General features: G+C 41.8%; 1 protein-coding gene across 2 annotated transcripts in view; it reads left to right on the top strand.

Annotated features, from left to right (window-relative positions):
• Positions 1-11,079, top strand: part of CBFB (core-binding factor subunit beta) — a 38,162-nt gene extending 27,083 nt beyond the window's left edge. For both annotated transcript variants that reach the window (XM_057364568.1, XM_057364567.1), the window contains exon 6: positions 8,782-11,079. In XM_057364568.1, coding sequence (XP_057220551.1) covers positions 8,782-8,804 — 23 coding nt within the window. In that variant the 3' untranslated portion in view covers positions 8,805-11,079. The remainder of the gene's footprint in view (positions 1-8,781) is intronic.
• The last annotated feature ends 4,312 nt before the right edge of the window (positions 11,080-15,391 follow it).

The following is a 15,391-nucleotide window of genomic DNA, read 5'->3' on the forward strand; positions in this document are numbered from 1 at the left end:
CACAAATCCAGCCTCATTGTCCGGGATTCTTTTGTTTCAAAGATGCTTTTGAAGTCAGTGAGTCTTCTTAGTGCTTCAAAATTAATAATGTGTTCTAATAGCTTTTACAGAAATGTTGGAATGCTGAGACAGTGAATGTTTAATAATACACATGAAGAAGAACCTTATCCTCAGTTAAAGATTATTGTTTAAAAAAAAAAAAAAATAGGTATATGAACTTTGAAGTATTTGTATGTTCCCCTTTGCCAGACTAGAAGAGTGAGGAGGCTAAAGGCATGTTGATGGGGYAGATGTTGAATTTTCACTGGATTTATCTCCTTGTGTCATGGTTGAGAGAGTCAGTACCAGTGTTTCTCGTGTGGTTTCACTATGAATGACCAGAGTTCAGTCTCAGGATAAGAAGTGTTCTGCAGAAATTACTGTGAGGTTGCTGTCTAGACGTCTATTTCCAGTAAAAACGTGTGCTTGTTATTCAGTCTTCTGGCATAGTAGCATGATGCAAAAAAGTGTTACATGGTCCAGAATTACTTGGGGAGGCTTAAACAGCCCCTAGTTGGTGAAATTAGAATTTATTGGAAGTATTGCCTGTGTCCAGTGTGCAAAAGCTGCAAYCAGGTGCCTCCTGCCAGCTCTTTGCTGGTGCCACAAAGGGGTGGAATTTCAACGGGTGGGTAAAGAGAAGAGTCTCTCTGGTGCTGGTGTGTGCAGGCAGGGGTATTTTGTGAAGGTTTGTTTGTATAGACAAATTCTAATTTCAGACTTGCAGTGGTCTGTTTRAATGCACAGTTTGTCCGGCTGTGTTCCTCTGGAGCTTGGCTAGGGATGTCCTGATGGCTTCACTTGGGRATGGGTTGGATCTGTTCTCAGTCTTCCAATTTAATTTCTTCAACCAGTATTTTTGAAATGTCGTATTTTTCTACTTTGTGTTCATTTCCTATGTTACTGCTGTGCTCTTTATTTTAGCAACACTGGGAGTAAAGAGACAGAGTGGTTTGCTTTCCCTGAAACAGTCTAGTCTAGCAATCTGTCTGTTTGTGGTCTTGTGCTAAATATAAATTACATTAATGGCTAAGAAGAGCCATTTTGGGAAACTGCATGAAATTCCCATTTTAAAAATGTTCATTTTGCTGAAGAAAAYCCTGGTTTGAAACTTTTGTTTCTTCCAGAAGCAATCCTTCTCTAAACAACGCTCCAAAAATCCCCACCAGCCCCACCCTTTAAAAACTGCTGGAATAAAATTTACCTAAATTTTAAATACTGTCTCCCCCTAGGTTTTAACATACTTTTTTGTTTGTTGGGAATTACTAGTTGAAATGAACAAGATACCTTTCATTTAATTRTGCTGAAGTTGGGAACTCTTAAAAACACCCCAGGATTTTGTTACAGAAATGTAAACAGTTTACAGTTGGAAGAAAATGAAGTAGTAGTACGGACTTTCATGTTCTTCCCAAGGTTTTAGACAGTGAAATTATTCTCTCTTTCTTATTTTTTTTTCTTCTAAGATGAAACGCCTAGTGTAAATAAATGCACTAATTAMAATTTTCTCAAATATAACTGGCTTCAGAAGAAAGTACAGTATTATGATAAGTATATGGGGGCTTTTTTGTTTTTAATTTTGGTTTGGGTTTTTWWAAAAAAAATTTTCTCATTAAACTCTCAGATTTTTAACTGGTTTTTTTTTCCCTTATTAATCTGGAATTAGTGTAATTAGTGCTTRTTGTATGTACTCTCCAAACTGACAATGATATAAAAATATTACAACCTTTAACACAGCTTTTTGGATATGAAAGAAAGCCACACTGTTAATTTTTCATATACAGTGGGTACTGCAGACTTGGTAYATGCTTGTATATGACCATAAATAATTTGTTTAGATGCTGGATGAATACAACATAACTTTAGAAATAGGCATTAGAGTGGGAGTGTGTTCCCTGGAAAGGATCTGCAGTGCCAGTACAGTATGAGCAGGCCAGTTAAGTTATGACTGGTTTGCTTCACCAGAACATAAATAGCTGGTGGTTGTGCAAAAGTGCTATGGAATGCATAGATCWAAAAACCAATTTGTGCTGTACAGAATCAATGCTGTGACTATAGGATGGAGGAGATCAATCTTGCAAATCAGGGAATACTGTAATATAAGCGTCTTCTTTCAGTCAATGAAGGTTAGAAAGGGGCTGAGCAACAGAGGAATACTGTCTGAAGGAAATCAATATTAATTATAAATTTATAACCTTTAGACCAGCCTTCAAACAATACTTTCTAAAAGGGAGCACTTCAAGCTTTTTTYCCCTTGGAAAAGAAGTTTTAATACAAAAGTAAAAATTTCAGTCTCTACTCGAAGTTCTTCAGAGCTACCTGTTCTTGCTGTGCTTTTTCCTTCCTTGGCTTTCCGTGACCTTTGTCCACTTACCAGTTTGGGGCAGCAGAATCATTAGTTTCATAATAGCTTTTAAACAAAGAGGCAACCTTTGCAAAGATTTCAGGTGAGGGGAGGGTGCAAGGGGTCAGGGAGCAGATGTGCTGCTTGGCCTGGTTGTGCTCTGGAGCTCTTTCGCAGCCTGTGGGAGAGCAGGCTTGGCAGGTAACAGTTCATGTGTGTTTTTAGTGGAGCACTCTGTTTCTAGGAAGTAGATGGAAGTTTGAAATGAAGTCTTGATGGGGGTAGGTGCTAAAAATGACTCTTAGCAATGGCCTTTCTCAAGAAAAAATTTTATTTGGACTTTCAGTGAGCTTGAAAGACAGTCGGAATGGAAGTAGGAATAAAAAAGAGCATTGGGTGTAGAATTCATGGCATTAACAGTTCTACAATGACGTCAGTCTAACATCCATATCTCTTGCCAAGTTTGAGAGACTGTTTTCCATTATTTGCATAATTTAAGTGCTGCTTGACATTGTAATTAAGAAAGATCAAGGCTACTTCTTCCCAGGTTCRGTGAAAAGGAGAGATGATGGCAAAATGGATGTTACGGGCAGTGAACAAAGCAACTCCAGGGACTGGATCCAGGCCACAAAGTCTCATGCTGATAGTTATGCCTGCTAGGAATGTGGTAAAGATCATATCCCCTCTGTCTGCCAGTGGCTCATAGATGCAGTATGTAGTGGTGCTGCTGTGGCTAAAGTTCTGAGAAGTGAAGATTGAGAGTCTGTGCAAGGCCCCCAGAGACCAGAAAGCACATGGGCTGCTTCATCAAACTGTGACCAAGGAACTTGTATTATATATAAGCTGACATTCTCACTATGCTGTAGGACCCCAGTTTTGCTGACTCGAATTCTGAGAAGACTGAGTTTCTCCTGCCTTTCTGTTGAGTAAGGGTGAGTGGAGGAATGGCCAGCATTTGAATCATGTTCAAATCTCTGTATGAGAGGTTGTTAACCAGCTTCTCAAAGAGCTGGAAGGTGTGCTTGATTTTAACTGCGTAACTGATTTTTCTGAGTATTGGTGTCTTTATTTCATGTTTTTTTTTTAACTTGGGTAGTTTTTATCCTCTGGTTGTATACTTTTTAGAAAAGTATCTGCAAAGTTATTCTCAGGTTTGGTTGGTTTGGGKTTTTTTTTATCCCTTTTCAGGAGGTTGATAGTTCTTCTAAGAGAATCCAAATGTTCACTGTTTAGTTTTTCATAGCATAGCCTGATTTTTCACTTATTTAGTAAATTATAGATGGCAGATGCCAAGGCACATAATGCATCTGCTCTGTCTGTTTCAGCAGGACAGAGCTGCCAGAATCCAATTGAAGAATTGCAGTGGAGTTGTCCATGAAGAGACTTTATTTTGGCTATTCTTTTTGTGACAACCCKTCTTCAAATTAGCTCCCTGTTCCTTCCCTCCTCTTCACCATTGTCCCAAGTTATATATGCAGTGGATATGGTTGTATTTGTCATTTCACTGCCTGGTATTCAGAGATTGCAATTTTCCCTGCTGTTTTTTTAAGTGATTCATCGAAAGGGAGGGCTGTCTTGATGGCGGCTTTGTCCACCCTTACTAAATTTGCTTCCAGCTTTCTCAGTTCTGCTTTCTCAGAGCTATCATGTAAACCACACATTGGGACTGCATTATCTTTTCCTGATGAGCTCATGTGGTAAGAGGAGTTGGTTTCCTTAGGTWTGTCTGAGGCCTCAGAATATGCACAGGAAGGCGGTAGTTAGAGATGCTTTCTCAAAGTCAGTTTAGGGAGTTTTGTTGGCACAGTTGGAAGCACAATAGGCTGCACCATGGGGCAGGATTGAGTGGCTGGAGGAGGAGGATGGGGGTCTGACAGTCTTGGCTGCTGGAGTGACTGCTTACGTGCCACCTTCCTTATTGCAGATTTGTTTTTCCTGTGTGCCCCAGTAACAGATGTAAAGGTTCCAACATGGTTCTTGTTCAGAAAAGTAAATTTAAAAAGTTTCTGATTTACTGATTTCAAGCTTTCTAGTTTTTTTGAGAGTCAAAATAACATAATACAGATATTACTGCATCATACTCTTTATAGGACTTTCMGTCCATACCTGATAGCTTATATTTAGGCTTTGGAAAAGCTCAGATCTCAAAGGGTTGAAGACAGCATAGGTGTAAGGAGTACTACAGGGCACACTTTTTGTGTTTGTTTACTCTCAAGTCAAGATGGTTTTGTTAGCAACTTGGTTCTCTTTTTTGTCAGTGTGTCATTACCCCCGTGGTACCAGCATTATGAGTTCAGCATGAATAAATCTAGAATAGCATGTGATAGGAGGCTTTGAAATGTTTTTTTTGCCAATGACGTTCCTGCAATTCTTTCAGTTGGTCATCACACCATCTCCAGGATTAGAGGTTTTCACTGGCTTGTGGCCAGTTATAATTCTTTCTGTACTGCAGAAGATTTGCATGGCTTCATGTGCTGAAAGCTGAGTGCGAAGTATTTTTGGGTGTTGAAACTCCTGATGTGTCCATCACATTTAACTCTTCGATTCCAGGATATTTGGAAGGAAACTGGCTGGTTAAAATAGATTCATTTTTAGGAAAAGTGCAACTCTGGTGGGATCTGTGTACTATGTGCACAGATATTTGTTATCACAAGYAAATATTTGTTATCCTTTCACTAAATAACAGATGAAGAACATGTGAAGTAGTGATGCTTCAAACTTAAAACGAGCATTTGACTGAAAAAATGAAATACAGAGAAAAAAGATGAATAACTGCTGTTTTCTCATGGCTCATTAAGCATGACTCATGGCAGTGTATTCCATTTCCCAGTGGCAAAGATAGATGCATCTTTCTTAATTGAAGCAAGTCTCCTTAATCCTTGAGAAACTGAGCCCATTATTCACTGAGAGTAATACTGGTGCTTTTGCATGGCAGCAAAAGGTATGCATTTCAAAAATTACAGCAAAAATTGCAATTTAGAGGATTGATTAGCTGTGCTGGGGACTAAAGGACCCCCAGCTGAGAGAAGTCTGGAAATTGCTGGTTTACATCTATAAAAGGGAACTTTTAGCTTCCTGTTATAAACTTGAGGAGAACTAGCAGATAYTACCCTACTGATAGCCACACTCTTCCTACAAGGGGGTGTCAAGGCTCTTGTGGTATTTGTGAAAATTGTAKTTTGCCAATTGTCAGTGGACAAAAATAGCGCCCAATGCTTGTTGCTCCATAGTATGCTTCCTGTCTAAGTAGGAGGTGATTTTTCTAGTCTTTAACAAGCATMTTACATTTTTTGTATTTTTCTTTCAGCATGTGAAGCGCAGCTGTAGTTGTTTTATATACTGTGCTTGTTGTGCCCTGGCAGGATGRTTGTGACTGATAAAATAAGCCTGTRTCACACGTTTATCTTTTTGCACAGTAGTAACATGAGGAAAAGAGGGTGCCTGAGTCAGAGCTGTCATTCCAACATGTTACAGTTGATTGTGTAAATCCCCACTTACTGAATTGCAAAATTACACCTTTATCCACATATGCTATTGTAAGATATTGTAATGACTGCTTTTGGTACGTTTGAGGGTCATTTGTCATGCCTTTTGCATATCACTTCAAAGGACAAATCTGGTAGTTGTTYACTAGTGGCTTCTGCAAACTCTACAAGCAGCAATGAGGTCACAAATCATGCAAATTCTTTCATGTATTTTGAAAGAAAAGGCCACTTTAAGCAAAGCATAAATACAACCATATGCTCATATCTTGGAGTCTTCGCTGAAATCTGACAATAAAATTGCTGTGTATATGATTTTTTTTCTGAAGAAGAAACACTGTTGTTTTTAGAGCAGTAGCATAGCAGCAATTAACTTGGTGGTCTTTTACAGTTAAGTGTAAAAATGTTTATCGAGTTCAAAATTGATAGAAGTAAGATTTGGTAATTCTTAAAGACAGGCGTCTATATATTTTTTTTTTTTTTAGAATAAAGAGACAGCAGTAAAACCAGAAGAAATCTTGTTACAGTCTGTTCAATAGAAGGGTATGCGAAGTAGAACTGTTGCTGTTTTGTTAATCTTGGTACAGCCTAGAAGCATCTATTTAGACTTGATGAACAACCATTTCATATTAAGAAAAATCTTTACAGCACAGTTTACTTTTCTGTTGAAGGAAAAAGGAGTTGTGGGCTTTCCCTTGTTAAGTTTTCCACAGTGATTTTGATAGTGAAAKCTGAATGAGTTGGCTTTTGGAAATAATGTTAAAAGCTTAATTAAATGCCATCTGCTAATACTCTGTATCTCTACAAAGAGGGCAGTTTGCAGAAGTTGCTTCAAGGTCTGAAAGGAATATTCCCTTAAACACTTAAAATAATCAGTGCTGTATGTGATTAGAGCAATTTGTTTCAATGCGATTCCTCAGAAAGATAACTGAGAGATCTGTGGGTTTGTGCACCAGCAATGATGTTGGTTGTCACCTACAGAGCTTTTCTGCAAGCAGGAGAAGCAGATTGTTCTCTCAGAGGGCAACTCGTGCAGATGGAAGAGAGCACAAAGATTGGCTCACTCCTAATTATCTGAAGCGCAACCAATAGCAGTACTGGATACATAAATGTYGTAGGTTGTCATTGTGATATTTAAGTTAATGGAGGTGTCTGCAAAACAATAATGGCAATATGACCACTAAGGAGAGTGCAGGAAGGAATTGTCTGCTCTGCAAACAAGCTGATTACTAGAGGGATTTATTGAATGAACTCCATGTGCATCAGAAAGGGACCACTGCACATGAAAGGACAATGTAACTTTAAATTGGCTTTTAAATAGGAGAAGGAAGCAGCAGTTCTCTGTTTGGGTGCAGCTAGCCTAGTGCACTGGGAGCATTTCATTAGGCAGACAAGAAGAATGGTAGATTAGGGAGGAAGAAGTGAAGAGAAAAAGAAAAGTCTAAATTGGAACAAGTGGTGTCAGCAGAGCATGCCAGAGGGTCTGGGAGTGAGCAGGCTCTGCTTGCTCACCCTTTGGAATGAGAGCGCAGCAGCAGCACGCAGTGAGCTGGGGCAGCTGCTGTGCTGGTGGTAAGGCTTCCTCTCTGACAGTAAATATGACTCAGAAGAGCCCAGGGAACACCAAAGAGCAGCATTTGTGCCCGTTAGTCACAGTTCTGTTGAAGTACTCAATGTGTTCAGTGCTTTGGTGCAAACACGGGAATTGCTTTTAGGGCGTGTTTCAGTGGTACAATGCCTGCATTAAGGCTTTTCCCCAGTSTTTCAGCAGCACATGAAAGGTCTTTCAGAGCAGGGAAGTAGTCACTGGTTTTGTGCTTTTTTAAAGCCCTCAGTGTGGCAGGTTATTGCAGCTGGTGAAGCTGATGGAGCCACATGGAATAAAGCCTGTGTGGTGATACCTTCCACCAGCTGAGAATGTGGCCTGAGACTGGGTCATGTGGTAGTTGCAGGCTGTGGTGCCAGCTATTCACTCTGTGAACCTGAAATAAAAGTACTGGTACTAAAATGTCTTAAAACCAGCTAGCAKAGTTGAAGTATGGCTTTAAAAGTTTAAGGAAATCAATGTTTTTAAGTATTTACAGCATTTATGTGCTGTACCTGTGTACAGGTAGAGAAAGTAGATAACCATGTCTTTTACTGTGACTGACCTTACTTAATTTCCTCTCTACAATGTCATCAACTCACACTGTTTAACAGAATCATTTATTTAAAGGAGAAGTCACATTATTTTTGTTTTAATACAGGGGTGCAATCATAAGTCCCAGGTTTTTCTCAGTTTGTTAACTTTGCAGGTGCACTGGAGATAAAAGATGTTAAAATGTGTGTCAATCTATAGATTAAATTGTGCTCATGTGTTACTACAGGTCTCTTGATCTAGAAGAAGCTAAAGTAGATGTTTCTCTCATAAAATGATTTGGAAATTATGTGATGTACTCTGTCTCGTATTGTAGCCTTTCTCCCTAAAATTGACAGAAAAGGTTAACAGAAGGGAATTTCACAGAAAAGAAAATTATTTTTGGAAGAAGAGACACAAAATTGTTACCTAACTGTTGTGGGAGTCTCTTGCTGATTGCCGAAGTGATGTTTGAAGCCTGGCAGTGTGAATGTGCACGTGTGTGGGCACGAGCTGGGAGCTCCAGGCGGGGTGGGGAGGCACAGCAGGCTCTGAGACCCGCAGAGATGGGGCAGTGCTCGGCTGCCAGGCCCACAGCCCTCCTCTGAGAGCCCGGCTGCTTCGGGGGGTAAACTGACTCCAGGGGCAAAGAATGATTTTGATGTTAAAAATTAATGCTCTGCTTACTGCTTGAAYTGTAAAGCTTCTGCCTGAAATTGGTTATGGTCTTAGTCGTGTTAATATAATGAATAAGATAACTGTTCATTTCACGTTGCTTATCCTCAGTGTGTTTATTAATGCAGGCAAGAAGACAGCAAGACCCTAGTCCTGGATCAAACCTGGGGAGTGGTGATGATCTCAAACTACGTTAATCAGCGGCAGCAGGCGTCCCACGGGTCTGCACACATGCATTGCTTCTACTTGGCAAAGGATGGAATAAAAGACCAGAAACTGTGATAACTGGGTATATTATGGTCTGTTTCCTGACCTGCGGCAGTCGAGGTCACCACGAACTGCCATGGTTTGCACTATGTTTATGTTACGATACCTGCATTTCCCATTTTAAGCATGTAGCCAGTGGCAATTTGAAATTTTGTTTTTCTATGCAAACTTATTTTTGTTGGCACTATTTTAGTGAAATGGAAACTTATGCAGCTATAAAACCATTTTTCTCAACTGTAATAAAAATTGTCACTTAAAAATAGGTCAAGATATTACGGATTTAGAACAACTTTTTTTTTGTTGGTTTTTTTTTTGTAAACTGCTGGAAGCCAACGCATTCCAAGCTTAATTTTTTAATATGGGCTTTTGGAATTTTGATTGTCCTTATTGTGCTCCTGCTTTATTTTAGATATGCATTCTTATCTTTCTCTCAGTTTTCTTTTTTTCTAAATTTGCAAGACCTTCTTAAAACTGCTGACATTATTTTGCATTATTTCCAAGCTAAACCCAGTGAATCAGAGCTGTTGGAATCAGTTTTCAAACTTTGTGGGTTTGTAAATGGTACAGTTGCAGTATTCTTTTAACTGCTAACAATTCATCGGTTTCACTTTTTAAATGATAAAAGTTTTAAAATGCGTATTTTCATGCATTAATGCATTCTGCCCCATTATCTGTCTTAGATTTTATTCTGTACCAAGTGAGTTTGGGTGGCTGTTACACCCTGTATATAGTGCTTTACTGAAACTCAGAGGAAGTCGCAGGCTGGCTTCTGTTTTATTCAGGGATTTTTTTAACTAGTTCTTCAAAGGGATACTGCAACTCCACAATCAGATTCAACAGCATTTAAACTGGGAACGAAAGTGATCAGCTGCCAAGGTGATATATATTAAATCATGTTTAAGATAACTGCTTTAAGTATGTTTTATATCTTAGGCTTTTTGTAAAGTTGTGCTRAATGGTGAAAAGCTGAGATGAGCTTGTGTGCAGGAGTCTCATACTGCACATAGGCCTCTTCTATTAAATCTTATGCAAATTAAGACTATGTTGCAGTATATATTGCATTTTCTAACAGGGTAAGATTTGGGATGAATTAGTGTTTGAATTAATCTTGTTTTATTTGGGGTGGTGGTGAATGGACTTGCTCCAAAGTTTTCATTGCATCCAATATTTGAAGAAAATTTATTGGAAATGTGATGTCATTTGGCTTTGTTAAAATGCAGTGCTTCCTGTACAGCCTGATTGATTAAAATGCCACTTAAATACCTTTTTAAAATAAGTGAAATAAGTAAAATACTGATCTGAATTCAGTATTTTAAKAATTATTTTAAAGATAGAAACTATATGGTTAGAACAGTTAAAGCTTCATTAAATTCTATAATTAAGACAATTATACATTCCTCATTAATGGCAAAACAATTGATGCAAAAGAGGTCTTGCAAAAATGTAAGCAGATGTCAATGTGAAGGAGAATCTTTGTATGTTAATAATATGAATATTTAACATTCACTTAAAAATGTCATTAACTGTAAACTGTGAGAATGTCATCAAATAGAAATATTTTGATACTTCAATTTAAATGTGATTCACCTGAAAGATAATCTTTTTCACTCTGTGGCCACATATTCTTCTTGCTCTCTTCCCCCAAAGAAATAATTTTTCTAAAGTGTTTCTGCAAAGAGTTATTTAAGGGACACACGCATGCATCTGCACGCATCCCTAGCCTTGGATCTTCTCTGCCATCTGTGTATTTTTGATGGAATAGTCTGAAGATTTATTTTAAAAGGTTTTCCTAACGTTTCAGACAGTGGTTCTAAACCATAAGTACACAGGAAATGACGCTATCAGATATTAACGTTGCTATCTCTGTGTAAATACTGAACTTTCCCTATCATCATTTAGCATTCTGCTGCTTTCCATATCTTAATGCTGGCATTAAGATCACAGCCCTTACCCTCTGCTGGTTAGTGCAGACTTTTTAAAGTGCATTTTAAGTTATTGATGCAATTTGATATTTTTCATAATTTCTATTTAAACTGAAGTTGCATCATCTTTCTTGAATTCATCTCCTGTAAGAGTTGCCTTAAGCTACAGGATTGCTTTTGCTACTTTTTGTGTTGTATGTTTAACTTTCATAATAAACTTCTGTGTAGTGAAAACAAGGTGCTGTAAGTTTATTTGACTCCCTGGTAGTCTCTGCTGAGGTRTTTTGTTTAGGTGCAAGGCTGCCTTGATGTCCGTGGCTAAAGCAGTGGTGACATCCAGTGGTCACTGAAATAACTGACCCCTCTCCAGCTGCTGTCTGGGAGGAGCCTTTTATTAAAGGGTCTACACTGGGGAAAAGGTGGATTTTGCTGCCCTGAAATTCTTGTTTCTTACAACTGATATGGCCTGCTTACTGTAGAAGTATGGATCTGCTCCAGGTGCCCCAAACAATGGGCTGTGTGTGCTTACAGAGCCTTTGTGGACAYATTGTTATAGCAGCCACCAAACCTTGTTAATTGTGCTGCTTTAGGTGAGGGGGGAACCAGGGGAATTGCATGTGCAAATTCAGGAAATTGGAAATGTGGTAAAGTTCTGTGGGGAAAATATGGATGTTTTATGCTACACCTGAGAACCTTCTCAAGATGCTAAAATTTTAGGTGGTATAACTTCAAATATCACTGACTGCATGACAGTGGTTAGGTACTGAAATCAGGTAGGATTGCTTTCTTTGTAACTGAAGAGCTGCTGTCTGCTTTGGGAGCATTAAACATGCAAAAGGACAACGTGTAACCTTATTTTAGACTTTTATGATCTGACTGTGAACAGATCAGAGGGCACCTAAGAAAAACAGCACTGCTGTGACCTGTGACTTTCCTGGAGGTGTTCTTCTGCATGTCTTTTAAAAGAGACAAATGACAAACCACATTGCTCTGCTTCTGTTGCTGAGGGCAGATGGTGTCTGTCAGCTGCTCCAGGCTCTGCTGTCCAGGCAGKGTTTTAAAAGGCATCTGTAAACAGCTGTTCATAAAGCCAGTGGGTAATTTGTCCATTTACCTGTGAGTTGATGAAAGGATTCACTTTTCTGCCCAAGGTACATCACAAGTGGATGAGTACTGTACTTATACTACCTCTGTGGCTGAAGGCAGCTTCAGGACAGAGACATCTTGTCCCTTGGCTCCCTCATAGATGATATTTGCCTCTCTGTGTGAACAGCAAAGCCARCCTGAAAATCTCCCTGCATGGGGCACATGCAGTGGAGAAGGATTTTAAAACATTACAATCCAGTCCCTTAACTAGTATGACTTAGGCATGGCTGTCCTTGATTTGGGAGTGAAAGACCACTGGAAATGCTGGAGCTTTTTGGAGTCAAGAAGGGTGTCAGTGGCATGAAGCCCAACCACAGCAGGTGAGGAATGGTCACTTCCAGCTGGGTTGTACAACCTGCTGCTCTTACGTGACCCCGTGAAGCCAAGAGAAATACRAGTATTAACTGTTCTGCAGGATTCTAAAATGGTTTGGGTTGGTTCCAACCCCCTCTCCAACCTTCTACTAGAACAAGTTGCTTAGAGCCCTACTTGGCCTTGAACACTTCCAGGGATGGGGTAYCCACAGCYTCTCTGTGCCAGGGCCTCACCACCTTAACAGGGAAGAATTTCTTCCTGATACCTAATTTAAATCTCTCCTCTGTGAGTTTGAAGACATTTCCCCTTGTCCTGTCACTCCATGCCCTTGTTGAAAGTCCCTCTCCGGCCCCTTTGGTTACTGGGAGGGCTCTCAGGTCCCCCTGGAGACTTCTCCAGGCTGCACATCTCCTGTGTATGTAGGAGAGGTGCTCCAGCCTTCTGAGTTTATTTGTGGCCTCCTCTGGACTCCAGCAGGTCCATGTCCTCTTGCTGAGGACCCCAGAGCGGGATGGAGCACTCCAGCTGGGGTTCTCAATGTTTAGTCTCTTTACTGAAGTCCTTAAAATCCAGATGGGCAGGTTTCCTAGTTTCTCTTGAGGGAAACAGCAGCTGTCCTGGGCTCATGGCCCCCTTTCTGAAAGCTGAAAACTGAGAAAATGAACTGTGGGTGAAAACAGCATCTTTTCTGTTCCTGCAGATCTGTGATGGTTTGTCTAATAAAGAGCCTTCTTCAGGTAAGAGCCGGGCAGTTAAATGAAGGAGATGTGGTTTTGGGGAACTCCAGAACTGCGTGGCTTGGGAGGATCTCAGCAGGACTTCTGTTTTTTTTTTTGGTTTTTTTTTTTGTTCACTATTGATTCAGGACTCCACTCTGTCATCGATGTATTAAAGATTCCATTTTGTCTGTACAGAAATAGGACCAATTTCTGTGAAGTTGCATTATTTTGTTGCTACATTTCCAATGCAAATGAGGGAACGACAAAAATGGCTTCAAGGATGGGAATTGCAGCGAGAARTCAGAGCAGAGCGAACATTTGCATGGGCAACATTTCTCATAGCTCATTTGCCTGACATCCTGTCTTCACACTGCCACCAAATGCAAATCCCAGGCCATGCATATTCATCAACTGCTGCATGCTCAGAGCTGCTCAGGGTTTAAGTAACTATTAAATAGGTTTCTCAATTACAGGTTGAGATAAGTGAATTTTCAGAATTGCCTTGGGCTCGTTTCTTAAAGCTCAGGAGTGAGGGGGGAAAGCACAGAAGAGCTGAGCGGTGCTGCACTAGCGCTGTCACTGGCAGAGTGGATGGATGGGGAAAGGAGCGGGGAACCAGCATGGTTCTTGCTCAGCAGGAACTGGACTGAGCTTGGAAATGCAAAGATCTTCTAGAGATGGAACAAAGTTTGCTTTTGAAATCTGGCTTTTCCACCTCTGAGCCTTTAGAAAAGGCACGCTCAACTCTTTCAGCTTTTCCTGTTCAAACCTTGCAAAAACCCAGCCAAGTCTGGGCATAGAGAAACAAGACTGTAAGAGAACCAAAGCTTTTTGGCTGTGGGATGCRCTTGTCCCTGATGCCTTCCCATGTGACTGTTACTGAAGCAGATGACTGGGGTGGTGGTGCTGTTGTTGCAGGATTTTGGAAGCATTTCAGGGCTGTGGCCCTTCACAGCAGTGATGCAGGTCAGGGTTTTTTCAGGCCATGCTCCTTGGGAGAGCTGGCACAGGAAGACTGGGGGCTTGGGAAGCAAGGCCTTGTCCATGGAGCCAGGAGCCCCCAGCTGCCACAGCCCAGGAGGAGGAGGAGGAGGATTGCTGAGGATGCATGAGAGCCGGCTATGATCCAGCTCCAGGTCACACAATCGTACAATGGTTAGGGTGGAAGSAATCTTAGAGAACATTTAACCTGCCCCCCTTGCAATGGGCACGGGAAGCTTCCAGGTCATTTGCTCTGGCTGTGTTTGAGATCTGGGGGCCAGGGTGAGGAGGCAAGGGAGAGACAGGCAGTGCTGCATGCACAGACTGCTCCTGGCTGCCCAGTGATGGCCCGCTGCTCGGGTCAGAGCTGCTGCTGAGGAACCCCCGAACACTTTCTTGGCAGCGACAGCCCCGGCCCAAAGCCACTTGGCGGATGCTCCCACACAGATGAGAGGACAGATCCTCTTTTTGGTTCTGCTTTCAGTTCTGCTCTGCAGAGCACGTCTGGTGTATGAYTGCCGGGACCTGGTGCCGGTGGTCTCGTGGGGTGCGTGACTTTCTGAAACCRCCAACCCCAACGAGGTGCCTCATCACCAGCTCCTTCAAAGCCTCTCGACACCAGACCTCTGCATCTGGGACTACGGTGCACTGCGCTGGGAGTGAGGCACAGTGAGCATCTCTGTTGTTGGTTCTCTCTATCACAGCCCATGAGCAAGATTCGAGTCACCCCCATGCTGTTCATTTACCAGACAGTGATTAAATGGGGACTTCTTTTGCCCCATAAAAGCTGTGCTTTAAATTACTTTATTTTAACAGAATCCCTGTGCTTTGCCCCAGGGTGAATTTTCCCACGAGTTTTCAACTCATGAATAAAAGCCCAAGGGCCTGGCTGGGCAGCAGCCGAGGGATGCAGTGGCCAGCGGCTCCTGGAAGGACAGATGCTGACGGCGCTGGCTCCGTGCTGGCGGATCCGGGAAGGAGCCGRTGACCATCCCCTGTGCCGGTGCCCCGGTCCCGCCGCATCCCGGCTCCCTGCCCACGCCTGGCAGCGCTTTCCGGGCTAAACCACCCCGAAGCACAAAGAGAAACCACCGCATCTGTTTCTAATGAAGCCGAAGCCAGTTCAGATCTAGCCCTGCACGAATCAGATCTTTCAAAATGTATCTGGAGTTCTGTGAAATGCACATAAAGTGTGCCGCCCGCCGGCGGGGAGCGCTGCCCGGGGGCGACGCGGAGGAGCTGCTGCCTTGTGAACAGCCCCTCCCGTGCCAGCTTTTACCGCTGCTCCCTTTCCTGCTCGGAATGCTCCGTGCCCGTCCATCCGGACCCCCTGCACAGCCCCTGCCCTCGCCCCAGCCCATGAAATGCCCTGTGCGGTGGGGCAGGGG

The sequence above is a fragment of the Malurus melanocephalus genome, unplaced genomic scaffold, assembly GCF_030028575.1.
Source record: "Malurus melanocephalus ecotype Western Australia unplaced genomic scaffold, MMel_1.1 scaffold_40, whole genome shotgun sequence".
NCBI classification, from domain to species: domain Eukaryota; kingdom Metazoa; phylum Chordata; class Aves; order Passeriformes; family Maluridae; genus Malurus; species Malurus melanocephalus.